Here is a 15137-nt window from a genome sequence, read left to right on the forward strand (position 1 = left end):
GTCTCACCAAAGTCTTTTCACCATCTACAAGGCACAAGTCAGGATTGTGGCGAAATACTCTCCACAGTGGCGCAGTGGTTAGCACCGCAGCCTCACAGCTCCAGCGACCCGGGTTCAATTCTGGGTACTGCCTGTGTGGAGCTTGCAAGTTCTCCCTGTGTCTGCGTGGGTTTTCTCCGGGTGCTCCGGTTTCCTCCCACAAGCCAAAAGACTTGCAGGTTGGTAGATAAATTGGCCATTATAAATTGTCACTAGTATAGGTAGATGGTAGGGAAAATATAGGGACAGGTGGGGATGTGGTAGGAATATGGGATTAGTGTAGGATTAGTATAAATGGGTGGTTGATGGTCGGCACAGACTCGGTGGGCCGAAGGGCCTGTTTCAGTGCTGTATCTCTAAACTAAAAACTTGCCTGGATAGGTGCAGCTACGACAAAACTCAAGAAGCTCGACACCATCCATGATACAGCAGCCCGCTTGATCAGCATCCTGTCCACCAGCTTAAACATTTACTCCCTCCACCATCACCACAACATGCTGCAGTGTGTGTACTATCTACAAGATGTAATTATGCAATTCGCTAAGGCTTCTTCCACAGCACATCCCAAACCCACAACCTTTACTACCTAGGTCAAGGGTAGCAGGTGCATCACAACCTGCATTCCCCTCCAAGTCACACACCATCCTGACTTGGAAGTATATCGCTGTTCCTTCACTGCCACTGGGTCAAAATCCTGGAACTCCCTTCCCAACCATATTGTGGGAGTATCTTCACCACACAGACCGCAGCAGTTCAGGAAGGCAGCTTACCAGCACCGTCTCAAGGGCAATTAGAGATGGGTAATAACGTCTAGCAACGTCCTTATTCCATAAATGAATAAAATAAAGGTTGATGAGTCCTTGTGGGAATCTCACTCCTGAAAAGAATGAACTCAGCTGCTCCCAATTCCCATCTACCTCATCACTTTTTCCTGAAACAAATCCCCTCCCCTCAAGCCCTGAACCATGACTAACAAGCACATTATACTCACAGCTGCTTTCATTTTCAGGTCAGTGCAATTCAAACAAATCTTCATTAAAAGTTTCCCATGCACACAGCCAATACTGCCAGCGTGCAGCTGGGTCGCCTCACACCACAGACTGAGGGAGGAGGCAGAGTTCTTCTCCGAAATATAAAAATCCACAGTACTATCTAAAGATTAGCTTTACTACTTAAATAACAGGCATCTACTATGCTGTTGATCCCTTTCCTTACTCAAAGCCTCAGTACTTGGTTACCCCCCCACCCCCCAAATAGATCCAAGCTAATTGTTAATGGCTCCCTTTACTCAACCATTATCCCTCATTCTTTCAAAACTATCAGCAGAATCATCAGCCCCCTTCTCATCTAACTGCCTCCCCATCGTTAATCTCTCACAACAAGGGATATGGGGATAGTGAGGAAAAATGGCGCAGAGGTAGATGATCAGCTATGATCTGTTTCAACGGCAGAGCAGGCTCGATGGGCCGAATCGCCTACTCCTGCTCCTATTTCCTATGTTCCTCGCCATTTTCTCTAAGGTATTAAATTTGTGAGAACCTCCCAGCTCCAGGTCTACTTCTCAAACCTCACTGTCTGAATGCCTCCAGTCCAACTTCCACTCTTCTCACAACACTGAATGGCCCTGGCCAAAGGCATGATAGGAACTCTGTGCAACTGTAACCATAATGCATTGTTGCTCCTTGCTCCTGCCCACACCCTGGTCCTCCAGCATCTCTCCTCTGCTGCCTGGCTCCTTGGACTGATCTGGCATGGTTTTGAGAGAATCTCTCCATCTATATTTGGCTTACTATTATGCCAATAACAGTTTTTGTGGCTCACTGTATTTTATTTTGGTTAATGCCTCTTTGTCTCTCAGGCTCTTTCTTCTGATTGCACTCACTGTTCGATTGCCTTTTTCAGCTTTTCCAAGCCTCTGATTTGCCAGAGCCAGAGGTGATGATGAAGAAAGTCAACTCATTGGCAGTAGATGTGAAAACAGAAATGAATTCCAGTAAATCTGTCATTTTACTGCTAATCAAACACGAAGGGAGTCAGTGGAAGCCATGTTGAGTTAAAAACAGCTGCAACAACTGACTGATAATTCCGTTCTGTTCCTTGCTGGTGTCTGATATTCAATCTAGTACCAGAGTCCAGCAATGTTCTCTATCCTTCCAATAGTACAGTCCAGTATTACCCCTTGTCCCTCCAATAGTACAATCCAGGAATGCCCCGTCCCTCCAATAGTCCAGTCCAGCAATATTCCCCTGTCCTTCCAATAGTCCAGCCCCTACTATCTTAGTATTGCCCCCTTGCCCTCCAGCAGCACATAACCCAGTACTGCATGGCACGACACTCTCACCCTACTACATACAGGCCAGTGTATTTCAACATTGCCCCCTTTTCAGAGCAGAACAGCCCAGAATATAGTGGCTATATCCCATCCTTTCACCACAACCAGACACACAGTTTTTTCAACGAACCATGCTAGCTTCCTTCCCAAATACAGCACTGTATAACACAGAGGGAAAGTACAGGTTGACAGTGTGCACCATGGAAACAATTAACCTCAATAATTGCTACTGTCTGATCATGGTGACTGACTGGCAAAAGTTTGGTCAAAGAGGTAGGTTTTAAGGATTACCTTAAAGGAGGAAAGAGAGGTAGAGAGTCAGAGAGGTTTAAGGAAGGAATTCTTGAGCTTAGGGCCTTGGCAGCTGAAGGTATGGCCACTAATGGTGGCGCGATTCAAATCAAGAATGCTCAAGAGATCAGAATTGGAAGAATGCAGCTATCTCAGAGGGTTATGGGGCTGTAAAGAATTACAGAGATAGGAGGCCATGGAGGCATTTGAAAACAAGGATGAGAATTTTAAAGTTTCATTACTTTTGAACTTCAATGCTTTGTCAGGATTCTAGTATAAATGGGTGGTTGTTGGTCGGCACAGACTCGGTGGGCCGAAGGGCCTGTTTCCGTGCTGTATCTCTCTATGACTCTTTGACACTAAAATGAGTCAGGAAACAGAGAAAAGCGAAATATTAGAAAGCTTAAATGAAAGCTTTGTCCTTTCTGAAATGCAAGTTTTGTTTAGTAGGTAGCACTTCTGAGTCAGATTCTTATGGGTTCAAGCTTCACTCTGAGCACATAGTTGATCTCCCACGTCAATGTAGTGCTGCTATCACTGCTGCATTGTCAGAGGTGCTGTTCTTTGAATGAGATGCTAACTGAGGTTCTGTCTGCCTGTTCTGATTGTGCTGGTAGATGTTTAAAACCCCATGGCACTATTTGATGAATAGTAGCAAGTTCTTTCACTGTCTTGACAAACATTCCTTCCTCAACCAACGCCGCCAAAAATAGATAAACTATTCATCCCGCCTTGTTGTGTGTGGACCCTCCTGTGCGCTGAAGTTACTGTACTTCAGTATCACATCACAACCCGAAATTCTGCAGTCATTTTAGAGGGCAGGTAATCAAGTACTGCATGCACATGAACTTACAACAAAGCACATCCCGTGGACAAGGCTCTGGAACATGAAATAGAAAATTTATGCTTAAATATCAATCTAAGAATGTTGTGCAGAGCATATTTCAAACACATATATAGTGTCTCTCGGCCAGCTGCTTGGAGACTTGTATCAGTGACCCTGTCTGACTTTTTCCTCCCTCCTTGCACTAAGTGTCTTTTTTTTATTCTTAAGATATGGGTAACACTGCATATATTGTCTGTATAGTGTGCAACAGGAGGAACACATACGCTAGACCAGATATGCATGGCAGGTTCCCTTCCCTGAAGTTCATATTGAGCCAGTTGGGTTTTTACAAACTGGCAGTACTCATGGTATTTTCAGCCTTCTGGAATTCTATTTCAGTTATTATGAACTACACTAGCGTATCCTGCTTGGTACCTCCTGATGATAGCGTACCTGAGGTCAAGAGTTCAGCAGTGTATCTCAATGTTGTGCCCTGTCCTGCCACGATCCACAAGCTGGTCTTCATTCTACACCTCTCTCTTTTTAAGTGGCAATATCCAAGACAACGTGATATCCTTTATCCTAAAAGGTGACAAAAACACACCCAGGCAATTCCAGACTCACATTAACAGGTACAGTGGGAAGCCTCTTCACACAATTGCCTACTGCCTTGGCTTAAAGAGATGATAAATTCAAGGTAAAACTTGAGAATTAATAAATATTTGACTAAAGGATAAATGGCTATGGATAGTTGTTTAGGGGAATGATGTTATGGTGGGTAAGGTACTGAGTGAATGGCCAAAGAACCACTGCTGCTAATTGAAAATAAACTTGGATTCAGACTTATGATCCAGAACTAGCCATGCCAAGCTGTTTCAGTACAGCTACAACACTAACAACTAACCTGCAATGTGGAAAATTGCCCAGGAATATCCTGCCCACAAAAAGCAGAACAAGTCCAAACTGGCCAATTACCGTCCCAAGGCACGTTGCGCACCATAAAGTATCAGCCAGTGTATCAAGGGGCTCATTAAGGCCTCAGAAATAATGCAAGTGAGAGGACCTTCCCATAATGTAGCTGGAAGACGTCAGTGGTATTCTAGAAACATGGTGCTCCCTCAGAAAGAGCAGTGATGGGATGTCTGCTGCAAACATTGAAATCTTTACTTTTGACAGGCCTCCTCCCTAGAATTGTCCTATAGTAAAGTCCTCTCCTTCATCCAGGTTTCTAATGTCCTTTTCAGTGGGGAGGGACTTTGTACTGCAATCAAGTAAAAACACTGGCACTCCAGAGGCAGCCAACAACCCCTCCTAGCCTCCCCTGGTACATCCAGCAAGTCATCCACTGCATGCCAGGAGTGCCAGGAAATATTCAAATGATCTGACTGTACATTATCAGCTCATTTTTTACTGTCTGCTGGGCAGCAGTGACATGCAAGTACTGTTCTCTCAGCCCCATGTACTCCATGAATGCTGGAGTTGGCTAAGGATGAAGCTACAAGAAATCTGCGGCATGAGTAGGCTTAACATGTTCAGTTTCTCTGGACCAGCAAACAACGCTGAACTGCAGAGCCAAAACATTGTGGTAAAGTTGAAGGATGTCATATTAAAATTGCACACTTCTTGAATCATTGAAATGTAGCTCTCTAACGCTAGCGCTGTCTAACTCTTCCATAATGTTATCACACTGTATTTTTAACTACCCCAAATGTTTTTATCTCTATTATCCTGTGTGACAGATTATTCCAAACATTCTCACTCTCTGAGTAATGCTCTTGTCTAAATTTCTATCTCCATTTATGTCCTTTGCTCCTACTAACCTAACTTAGTTTGAAGTATTAATCTGGGTTTACCTCAACTACACCAGTTACTGTTTTACGTGCAAACACGTCAATGAATACTCTCATGAATGCTCATGCTGTAGTGTGGGGATTGAATGGATCTCTGCTACTTTTACCTTAAAAGCCACTTTACATGCCTGAACACTGACAAGAAGTACTGGGGCGTGAAAGTTTTGGTAATTATTCATTTTGAAAAAACAGAATTTTTCAACATACCATGCAACTATTAGACTGGTACAAGGGTAGGTATTGAGTGTCTTAGAGAAAAGGCTGAGTCAGTGAGTGTCTCAGAGAAAAGGGTAGGTCAGTGAGTGTCTTGCACACAAGGAAGTGTGCGTGTCGGGTATGGTGCAAGGACTAGAGGACCATTTTCTGGCTGGCAAGATGTAACGCGTGTGTGCCACAGGGATCAGTGCTGGAGCGTCAACTTTTTACAATTTATATAAATGACTTGGATGAAGGGACCTAAGGTATGGTTGCTAAATTTGCTGATGACACAAAGATCGGTAGGAAAGTAAGTTGTGAAGAGGACAGAAGGAGGTTATAAAGGGATATAGATAGGTTAAGTGAGTAGGCAAAGATCTGGCAAATGGAGTATAATGTGCGAAAATGTGAAATTGTCCATTTTGGCAGGAAGAATAAAAAAGAAGCATATTATCTAAATGGTGAGAGATAACAGTGCTCTGTGTTGCAGAGGAATCTGGGAGTCCTAGTGCGTGAATCGCAAAAGGTTGATATGCAGGTACAGCAAGTAATTAGGAAAGCTAATAGAATGTTATGATTTATTGCAAGGGGAAGTGAATACAAAAGTAGGGAGGTTATGCTTCAGCTATACAGGGCATTGGTGAGACCACATCTGGAGTACTGTGTACAGTATTGGTCTCCTTATTTAAGGAATGATGTAAATGCATTGCAAGCAGTTCAGAGAAGGTTTACTAGACGGTAGGGCGGCACAGTGGCGCAGTGGTTAGCACCGCAGCCTCACAGCTCCAGGGACCCGGGTTCGATTCCAGGTACTGCCTGTGTGGAGTTTGCAAGTTCTCCCTGTGTCTGCGTGGGTTTCCTCCCACAAGCCAAAAGACTTGCAGGTTGATAGGTAAATTGGCCATTATAAATTGTCACTAGTGTAGGTAGGTGGTAGGGAAATATAGGGACAGGTGGGGATGTTTGGTAGGAATATGGGATTAGTGTAGGATTAGTATAAATGGGTGGTTGATGTTCGGCACAGACTCGGTGGGCCGAAGGGCCTGTTTCAGTGCTGTATCTCTAATCTCAATCTAATCTAGACTAATACCTGGAATGGGCGGGCTGTCTTAGGAAAGGTTGGACAAACTAGGCTTGTTTCCGCTGGAGTTTAGAAGAATAAGAGGCAACTTGATCAAAGCATAGAAGATCCTGAGGGGTCTTGACAGGGTGGATGTGGAAAGGATGTTTCCCTTTGTGGGAGAATATAGAACTAGGGGTCACTGTTTAAAAATAAGAGGTCGCCCATTTAAGACAGAGATGAGGAGAAATTTTTTCTCTCAGAGGGTCGTGAGTCTTTGGAATTCTCTTCCTCAAAAGGCGGTGGAAGCAGAGTCTTTGAATATTTTTAAGGCAGAGGTAGATAGATTCTTGATAAGCAAGGGGGTGAAAGGTTATCGGGGGTAGGCAGGAATGTGGAGTTGAGGTTACAAACAGATAAGCCCTGATCTTGTTGAATGGCAGAGCAGCTCGAGGGGCCTACTCCTGCTCCTAATTCGTATGTTTGTATGTATGTATGTTCGTATGAGTGTCTCAGGTATAAGACAGAGTCAGTGAGTGTCTCGGGTACAAGGCTGCTCCAGTGAATCTTAGGTCCTAGGCTGTGAATGGGCTAAATTTTCACCATGGAGGCGGGAAACAGGAACCAGGTTTGTTTTCGGGTCAGAAACCTGCCTCCAGTGGAAGACTGATTAAAGTTAAGTTTTTCAGATGGGGAAGACCTTAATTGGCATGGAGACGGGTTTCATGTCCACTTGGAGCCAGTGGGGGCGTGAACGGGGGATGTCAGATGAAGTATGAGACGCAGCCATCACTCAGGCTGCTGAGGAGAAATCTGCTGATTGTGTCAAAGCCATCCACAGCACCAGAGGAAATCGAAATGTCACAGGAGAGCCGGACGTTTGGCACCCAGGGCAGGGCTGACCCTCACTTCAATGATGCCAACCTGGATCTAATGCTGGAGGCCGTGAGAGAAAGGAGGGAGGTCCTCCTCCCGGAGAGTGGCAGGAGGAGGCCACCACATCATGCAGCAGGGGCATCACTCTGTTCAGCATCATCTCCCTCCATCTCCTCTTCCTCCTCCTCTCTCACCTCCAGTTCCTGCTCATCCTCCGATGAGCTGTCTCCTTCTAGTGCCTCATGGTTCTCTAGGTCCATACCCCTCTGGAGGGCCATGTTATGGAGAACAATAACTGGGATCCTTGCAGGAGTGTATTGGACGGCGCCACCCAATCTGTGTGGGCACCAGAATCACATCTTCAAAAGCTGAATGGCCGACTGAGCAGGTGGCATTGGTTGTTCTGCCTCTGCCTGGGGCTACTGTAGAGGGGTCAGTAGCCATATCTTCAAGGGATAACTCTTGTCTCCGGGGATCCCTCCACCCACTTTGGGGGTTGGAGTGAAGATCTGAGGCTGCTTGGACTGCCAGAGGATGAAGGAGTCATGGCAGCTGCCAGGAAAGTAAGCACACACATGGAGGAAACTCTTGCTGTGGTCGCAGATCAATTGAACTTGAGGGAGTGGAAGGCCTTCCTCTTAATAAATCTGACTTGGCTGTTGCTGGGTGCTTTGATGGCCACATGGGTGCAATCAAAGATGTCCTGCACTTGGGGGAATCCAGCAATGGCAACGAAACCCAATGCCCTCTGTGACTGTGAGGCCACATCTGTTATGTAATGAATGTATTGTACAGCCCTGGCAAAGAGGGCATCAGTGACCTGCCAGATGCAATGGTGTGCAGCCGCTTGCAAGATGCCACCAAGGTCTGCAGCTGATCCTTCAAAAGGAGCCAAAAGCAAATGAGTTCAAGGTCACAGTGACTTTGACGGCTACAGGCAGGGCTTGGCAAATGGGACTGTGAGGTGCAAGGTTTTTGACGACGAGGTCACAGGTTTTTGATGATGAGGTCACAGATGTCTGTGACCATCTGCCTGGAGAAACGCATTCTCATGCGGCACTGGGTCTTGGTCATCTCCAGGTAGCTCCCTCTTTGTTGCTAGATCTTGTGTTGACGATATGGCCTTCATTGCCTTCCTGCCCCTCTTTCCTCTCCTGTGCCCTCCTGCTGCTCGTGGTTCCACCCTTCCTGTGAAGGATGTTGCCCCTCATCGGCACCAGGCCCAGAATCTGACAGTCGTGCCCCATTGCCAGCCGCAGCTTTTCCTTCTAGGCAGGTGGCCACTCAATTCTCCTTGGCAGCCTTGCCTTCTGCTCTTCTGCTCCCGCAATGCCAGGGGAGTGCTCACCCTGTTCAATGTCTGGGCACTGAGTGCCCACTCCCCCTGCCATCTGCACAGCACCAAGGGGATCCCCTTACCAATTGCCGAGTTCCCCTTTGCCCCACTGACCCTCTTATGGGGCTGTGTTGATACCCTGGGGCAGCCATGTCTACACTGGCTCCCCACTCTGTACCCTCCACCCTTCAGCTAATCTGTTTCTGAAGGTGTGGGTAACCCGTGTGCCCCTTTAAAAATTTCAACATCCAACTTTGACACAGCCATAGCTGGAGTACTGTGTGCAGTTCTGGCCACCTCACTATAGGAAAGATGTGATTGCACTAGGGAGGGTATAGAAGAGATTTACGAGGATGTTTTCTGGACTGGAGAATTTTAATTGTGAGGAAAGATTGGATAGGCTAAGGTTGTTTTCTTTGGAACAGAGGAGATGAGAAGAGACTAACTGAAGAGTATAAAACTATGAGGGGTCTAGATATAGTGGATAGGAAGGACCTACTTCTCTTGGCTGAGGGGTCCATAACCAGGCAGCGTAGATTTAGGGCAAGAGATAAGAGGTTTAGAGGGGATTCGACGGGAAATTTTTTAATTTGGGTGGTGGGGATCTGGAACTCACTGCCTGAAAGGGTGCTAGAGACAGAAACCCTAATAACATTTAAAAAGTATTTGGATATGCACTTGAAGTGCCATAATCTACAAGGCTACAGACCAAGAGCTGGAAAGTGAGATTAGGCTGGATGGCTACTTATCAGCTGGGCCTGAAACGATGGACCGAATGGCCTCCTTCTGTGCTGTAAATTTCAATGATTCTATGATTTGAAACGCTGTCAATGAACTTTTAAACAGCTTTAATTGGTTTCATTTGGGAGGAGAGTGGGATTCCTGTCCCTGTCCTAAGCCCTGGCCCGGCCACCCCCACCCCCACCCCCCACCCCTAGTGAACATTGCCAACACCAGGAATGGCATCCTGTAACTGGCACAGTGCCCAGTGCTGGTATTTTCAGAGCCCCCCCTACCTCTGTTCCTGCCACGAAAATTCAGCCCAGTGAGACTCAGGCACAAGACTGAGTCAGTGATCAGCGAGTTTGTACATTAACAGTGAGTTGGTATGTTTTCAGGCGTTGATGTTGGTCAACAATGTTGCCGAATAGCCAAGTAAGTTAAATGAATTCTACAAATACTCCACCTGCAGCTGTTTACCAATTCGGGGTTAACATGCTGCTGTTTCTGTGCAGAGAAGTAAGCTGAAGAATGAACAGCCTTTTCAGAAGCCATGTTGCAGGATAGAAACATAAAAAATAGGAGCAGGAGTAGGCCATTCGGGCCTGCTCCGCCATTCATTATGATCATGGCTGATCATCCAACTCAGTAACCTGTTCCGGTTTTCACCCCATACTCTTTGATCCCTTTAGACCCAAGAGCAATATCTAACTCCTTCTTGAAAACATTCAATGTTTTGGCCTCAACTGCTTTCTGTGGCAGTGAATTCCACAGGCTCACCACTCTCTGGGTGATAATGCATGGGGTAGGGACGCTACAGACTGACATTTGTGATGTGTGGCACCTGACAAAAATTCACAAAACACAGCCTTTGAACCCACAGTACGGAGCTTCAGAGCAACACTGTCTGAGTCAGTATCTTTGTACAGCTGAAAATTGCGAGTCTGTTGTTGCACTGAAAACTGATAACTGTTCAAGTGCACTGGAAGAATGAAGGACTTGTACCACAGTCCACATATAGGAAAATACAACCAAAATCCGCCAACAATCGTTAAATAGAAACACGGACCAATTCAACGTCAGAAACCTCAAGTCCTGATGTAATCACAAAAACCGGATGGGAGATAATAAACTGCAGCATTTCTCCTTCAAAGGGGCTCACTCATGGGAAAGGAATGCTTCTAAATAAAGACTGGAAATAAAGTCATCACTGAATATAATAAATAATCTGGGAACTCAGACCCTCCACACAGCATCTGACAGAGTTCTACATATAGAGTACCCAATGCTTGGAGGCTGAGGGCTTATTCTAGAGTTGTCACTTTGTGAAGCATTACTTCATGAAGCAGATATTGTCATCACAGGTCACCCAGCTGTGACTGTCCCAAGACCTTTATTTGAACTTTTAACTGTTTTCTTACAACCTGATTTCCACCCGCCCCCATCATTCTCTTCATTCCTTTCTGACAATGGTGTTTCACTGGCAATGAATGAAAGTGACCAGGTTCAGGCCCAGGATTTTGTGCAACTATCAGTCTCTGAGCCAGGGGATGAGAGCCAAGTTAACAAGATTCATCTCCTCCCCCTGCAGTCTGGCTCTTCAAAGGAATTAAGAAAGCATGAATAATACACTGCTGTTCTGCATTGTATCTACTTTGTCTCCTTGGAATATGGTGCTGTCAATCCCAAATGAGAAAGAATGTTAAAAACAGAGAGATAGGACAGAGAGCTGAAGAGAGAAATACAGAGAAAAATAGAATAAGAATAAGAACATATGAAATAGGAGCGGGAGGAGGCCATTCGGCCTCTCAAGCCTGCTCTGCCATTCAATAAGATCATGGCTGATCTGATTGTGGCTTTAACTCTACTTTCCTGCCCTGCCCCCATAATCCTTGACTCCCTTGTAGATCAAAAATCTGTCGAACTCAGCCTTGAATATATTCTATGACCCAGCCTCCACTGCTCTCTGGGGTACGGAATTCCAAAGATTAACCACCCTCTGAGAGAGGAAATTCCTCCTCAACTCCATCTGAAAATGCAAACCCCTTATTTTTAAACAGTGCCTCCTAGTTCTAGGTTCCCCCACAAGGGGAAACATCCTCTCAGCATCTACCCTGTCAAGCCCCCTTAGACTCTTATATGTTTCAATAAGATCACTCATGGACAAAAAGAGAAACAGAATAAGTGAGATAAATACATTTTTAAAAAAGAGTTCCAGTAGTCCAGTAGGAGTGGTGCAGTGGTTAGCACTGCAGCCTCACAGCTTCAACAACCCAGGTTCAATTCTGGGTACTGCCTGTGCGGAGTTTGCAAGTTCTCCCTGTGACCGCATGGGTTTTCGCCGGGTGCTCTGGTTTCCTCCCACAGCCAAAGACTTGCAGGTTGATAGGTAAATTGGCCATTATAAATTGCCCCTAGTATAGGTAGCTGGTAGGGATGTGAGAGGGTAATGGGATTAATGTAGGATTAGTATAAATGGATGGTTGATGGTTGGCACAGACTCAAAGGGCCTGTTTCAGTGCTGTATCCCTACATAAATAAATGAGTCAAGTTTGATAAATTCACAAAATTATTAAAGAGCTGATTTTAATGCTGCTTGGCTGAAGGAAATCAGGTGAGAAGGCAGTTAAAATTGTTGCAGTGACCTACTCCCTTCAATCCTGCTGCCTGCCCATGAGTTGTAATTTTAACCAGCTCTTTTGAGCACCCACCTAAATACACAGATTGAGCTCCAATAATGGCACTGGGGCTTTGACTACAATTTTAACCCAAGGCCTTTGCAGGGAAGCCGTCATGACGTTCCCACCAGGCCAACACGACAGCAAGAGGAATCTCAGAGACATAGGTAAAAATGTTTCTTACCTTGTGGGCTACAATGAGCAGGAGTGCTGCTTCATGCCCATGAAGGTCCTCTCCTGTTACAGGCATCCCTTCTCCCCCACCTCGACTACAATACACTCCCGATCCTGCTCCGAACCATTGGGTGAGGAGCGGTGACCGTTCCTTTGGGTCCCCAGCAGCTGCCTCCTGCTGCCTGAAATCCTGTATGTGCCAGCTGGCTGGCACGTCACACCAGATTCAGGCAGGAGACTGATTGGGGCTAGGCTGATGAGACCTAGGAGTTAAAATCTTCCCAACCTCATGCTGCTGACAGCTACATGCTTTATTGTTCACCTCGACCACTGGCTACACGACTATCAAGTGGCAGCTCCAGAAAGCAGTGGTAACAAAGGCAGATGCCAAGAAAGTAAGCCAGGGACCCTGCCCCGAACCACTGCAGCAAGTGGGGAAGGAGTGGCCAGTGACAGTCTCAGTGGGGATGGAGAGAAGGAAATACAGGTCCAGTAATGAGGCTGTGAGGTGGTATGTCTCAACATCTGAATCTTTCACCATTTTCAGCATTAGTCCCATCAGTTTCAGACAGGATCACAGAGAAGAATCCAGTCTTGTTAGTTCTAGAAAATACAAAATATTGTCCCTTTTGATAGCCAGTTATCACATCTGTTGCCTTTTCATCTATTTCAGTTATTAGTGGATATCAGACTGGAGGATCCTCTTCCTGTCATTTATAGAAGTCCATGTTATAGCTGGTTTTAGGAAGATCATCAGAATCTGTCTAAATTATACTGAACATGAGGAAAGCATTGGTTAAAAGTGTGGGCTCACTGAGAAGAGATTCAAGGCATCAAGGTGGCAATCAAAGCTGTCTTTACTCCTTTCTCTGACTGAGATTACAAATGCATGTTCAAGACTGCGAATAATTAGGCTTGCGACTTTTTAAAAAAAGACTTTTCCTCCCAAGAAGACTCAATAATCTTCTGTAAACCACCAACACCTACCTCACTTGAAACTTTAAACTACCTCTTACCCATTTCTCTCTATCTATCTATTAGAATCATAGAAAGTTTACGGCACACAAAGAGGCCACTTGGCCCATGGTGTCTACTCCAGGCGCAAAACAAACCACCCAACCTAATCCCACTTCCAGCATTAGGTCTGTAGCCCTGCAGATTACGACACTTGAGGTGAATATTCAGACACTTTTTAAATGAGTTGAGGGTTTCTGCCTCTACTACCCTTTTGGGCCGTGAGTTCCAGACCCCCACCTCATCTCCCCTCGACTCTTTCTACTAATCACTTTAAATCTATGCCCCCCCAGTCACTGACCTCTAAGGTAAATAGGCCCTCCACACCATTCGACCCAGGCCCCTCACAATTTTGTACATTTTAAATCTCCCCCGAGCTTTCTCTGTTCCATGGAGAACTACCCCAGCCTATCCAATCTTTCCTCCATAGCTGCATTTCTCTAGTCCTGGCAACATCCTCGTAAATCTCCTCTGTACCCTCTCTAGTGCAATTACATCCTATTCTTGTGTATGTATGTGTGGGTGAATGAGGTTGCGATCATTTTTGGATTTGTTTAAAAAATAGTTTTTTTTCACCTACGAGAAAACCTTTATTTGACCCTAAAGACAGTCAGGTTAATTCCACAATCCAAGCAGGGAAGCCTCACTCAAAGAGCGTGGGTGCTAAAGATAGGGCCACATAACTGTAGACAAAAATAGTGAATCCATGTGGGTGCAGCTCCCTAATGGGAATGTGGGATTGGCCCTAGTATTTGAAAACCTGGATCTTCATATATCCATTTACCTTCATCTGGTGTCACGGAAGGAGCCATGATGAAATAAACAATGAAATGGAGGAATTATAAAGTGAAAAAGTCAACTGTTAAAACTAAATCACAAGAACTTGAGACATTTGGAGTAGCAGCCATGTGACCCCTCCTGTACTGGAAATCCACAAACTCGACTGCAAAGATGAGGATCGTTAACCTCATCTGAAATAGCTCTGCGGAGAACCCCTTTGATATTGAAAGGAGCTATTGCATATTAATGACTCTGATTGACAACAATGAACTAACAAAGGATGCTGAAGACAGGCTGACTCATAGCCAAACCAAGATCAATAAGCTGTGAAGCAACAATATAACATAATGATTTCCATCCAAACATCAAACGATGGCTATGGTTATCATCCTGGCCCATTGTGTGGTCAAAACAGGGGAGAGGGTCATGCATCTCCTAACAGAAACTCAAATGTGATAGATTTTGACCTTAAAAAGGTAGATCTCGAGGGAGAGAGCGTGGGGAGATCAAGCCAACATCACAGAAAGCCTGTGTGAAGGATCCAGCAGGCAAGAGAAGAACACTGCTAACCAAGAACAAGCAGCACAGCAGAGACATCACAAAGTGACTTTGAGACTTACAATCTCTGAAGGTAACAAACAACACACCATCAGCTTTGAGCTGTATTACAACCACTAGAGCTGTACAATACCTCTGCAAGTTCAAAACTGCAAATAATCAGGCCTGCAACTTTTTAAACAAAGACGTTTCCTTCCAAAAAGACTCAATAATCTTCTGTAAACCACAAACACTTACCTCACTTGGGACTTTAAACTACCTCTTACCCTTTTCTCTCTATCTATTCTTGTGTATGTATGTCTGGGTGAAAGAGGGGTGAGTGAGATTGCGATCATTTCGGGTTTGTTTTAAAAAGAAATTTTACCTATGAGAAATCCTGCTACTTGTCTGTTTATTTGACCCTAAAGA

The 15137-nt window shown here is 45.2% G+C and overlaps 1 protein-coding gene across 3 annotated transcripts in view; it reads right to left on the reverse strand.

The window, feature by feature from the left end:
* Positions 1 to 15137, reverse strand: part of mcamb (melanoma cell adhesion molecule b) — a 202578-nt gene that overhangs the window by 110133 nt on the left and 77308 nt on the right. The window contains exon 1 of one of the 3 annotated variants that reach the window (XM_068054164.1): positions 3942 to 4022. The exons of the other annotated variants lie outside the window; for them this stretch is intronic. Coding sequence (XP_067910265.1) covers positions 3942 to 4014 — 73 coding nt within the window. The 5' untranslated portion in view covers positions 4015 to 4022. Of the gene's footprint in view, positions 1 to 3941; positions 4023 to 15137 lie in introns of those variants that run through there. 3 annotated transcript variants of the gene reach the window in all.

This window comes from Heterodontus francisci, chromosome 22, assembly GCF_036365525.1.
Source record: "Heterodontus francisci isolate sHetFra1 chromosome 22, sHetFra1.hap1, whole genome shotgun sequence".
Classification (NCBI taxonomy): domain Eukaryota; kingdom Metazoa; phylum Chordata; class Chondrichthyes; order Heterodontiformes; family Heterodontidae; genus Heterodontus; species Heterodontus francisci.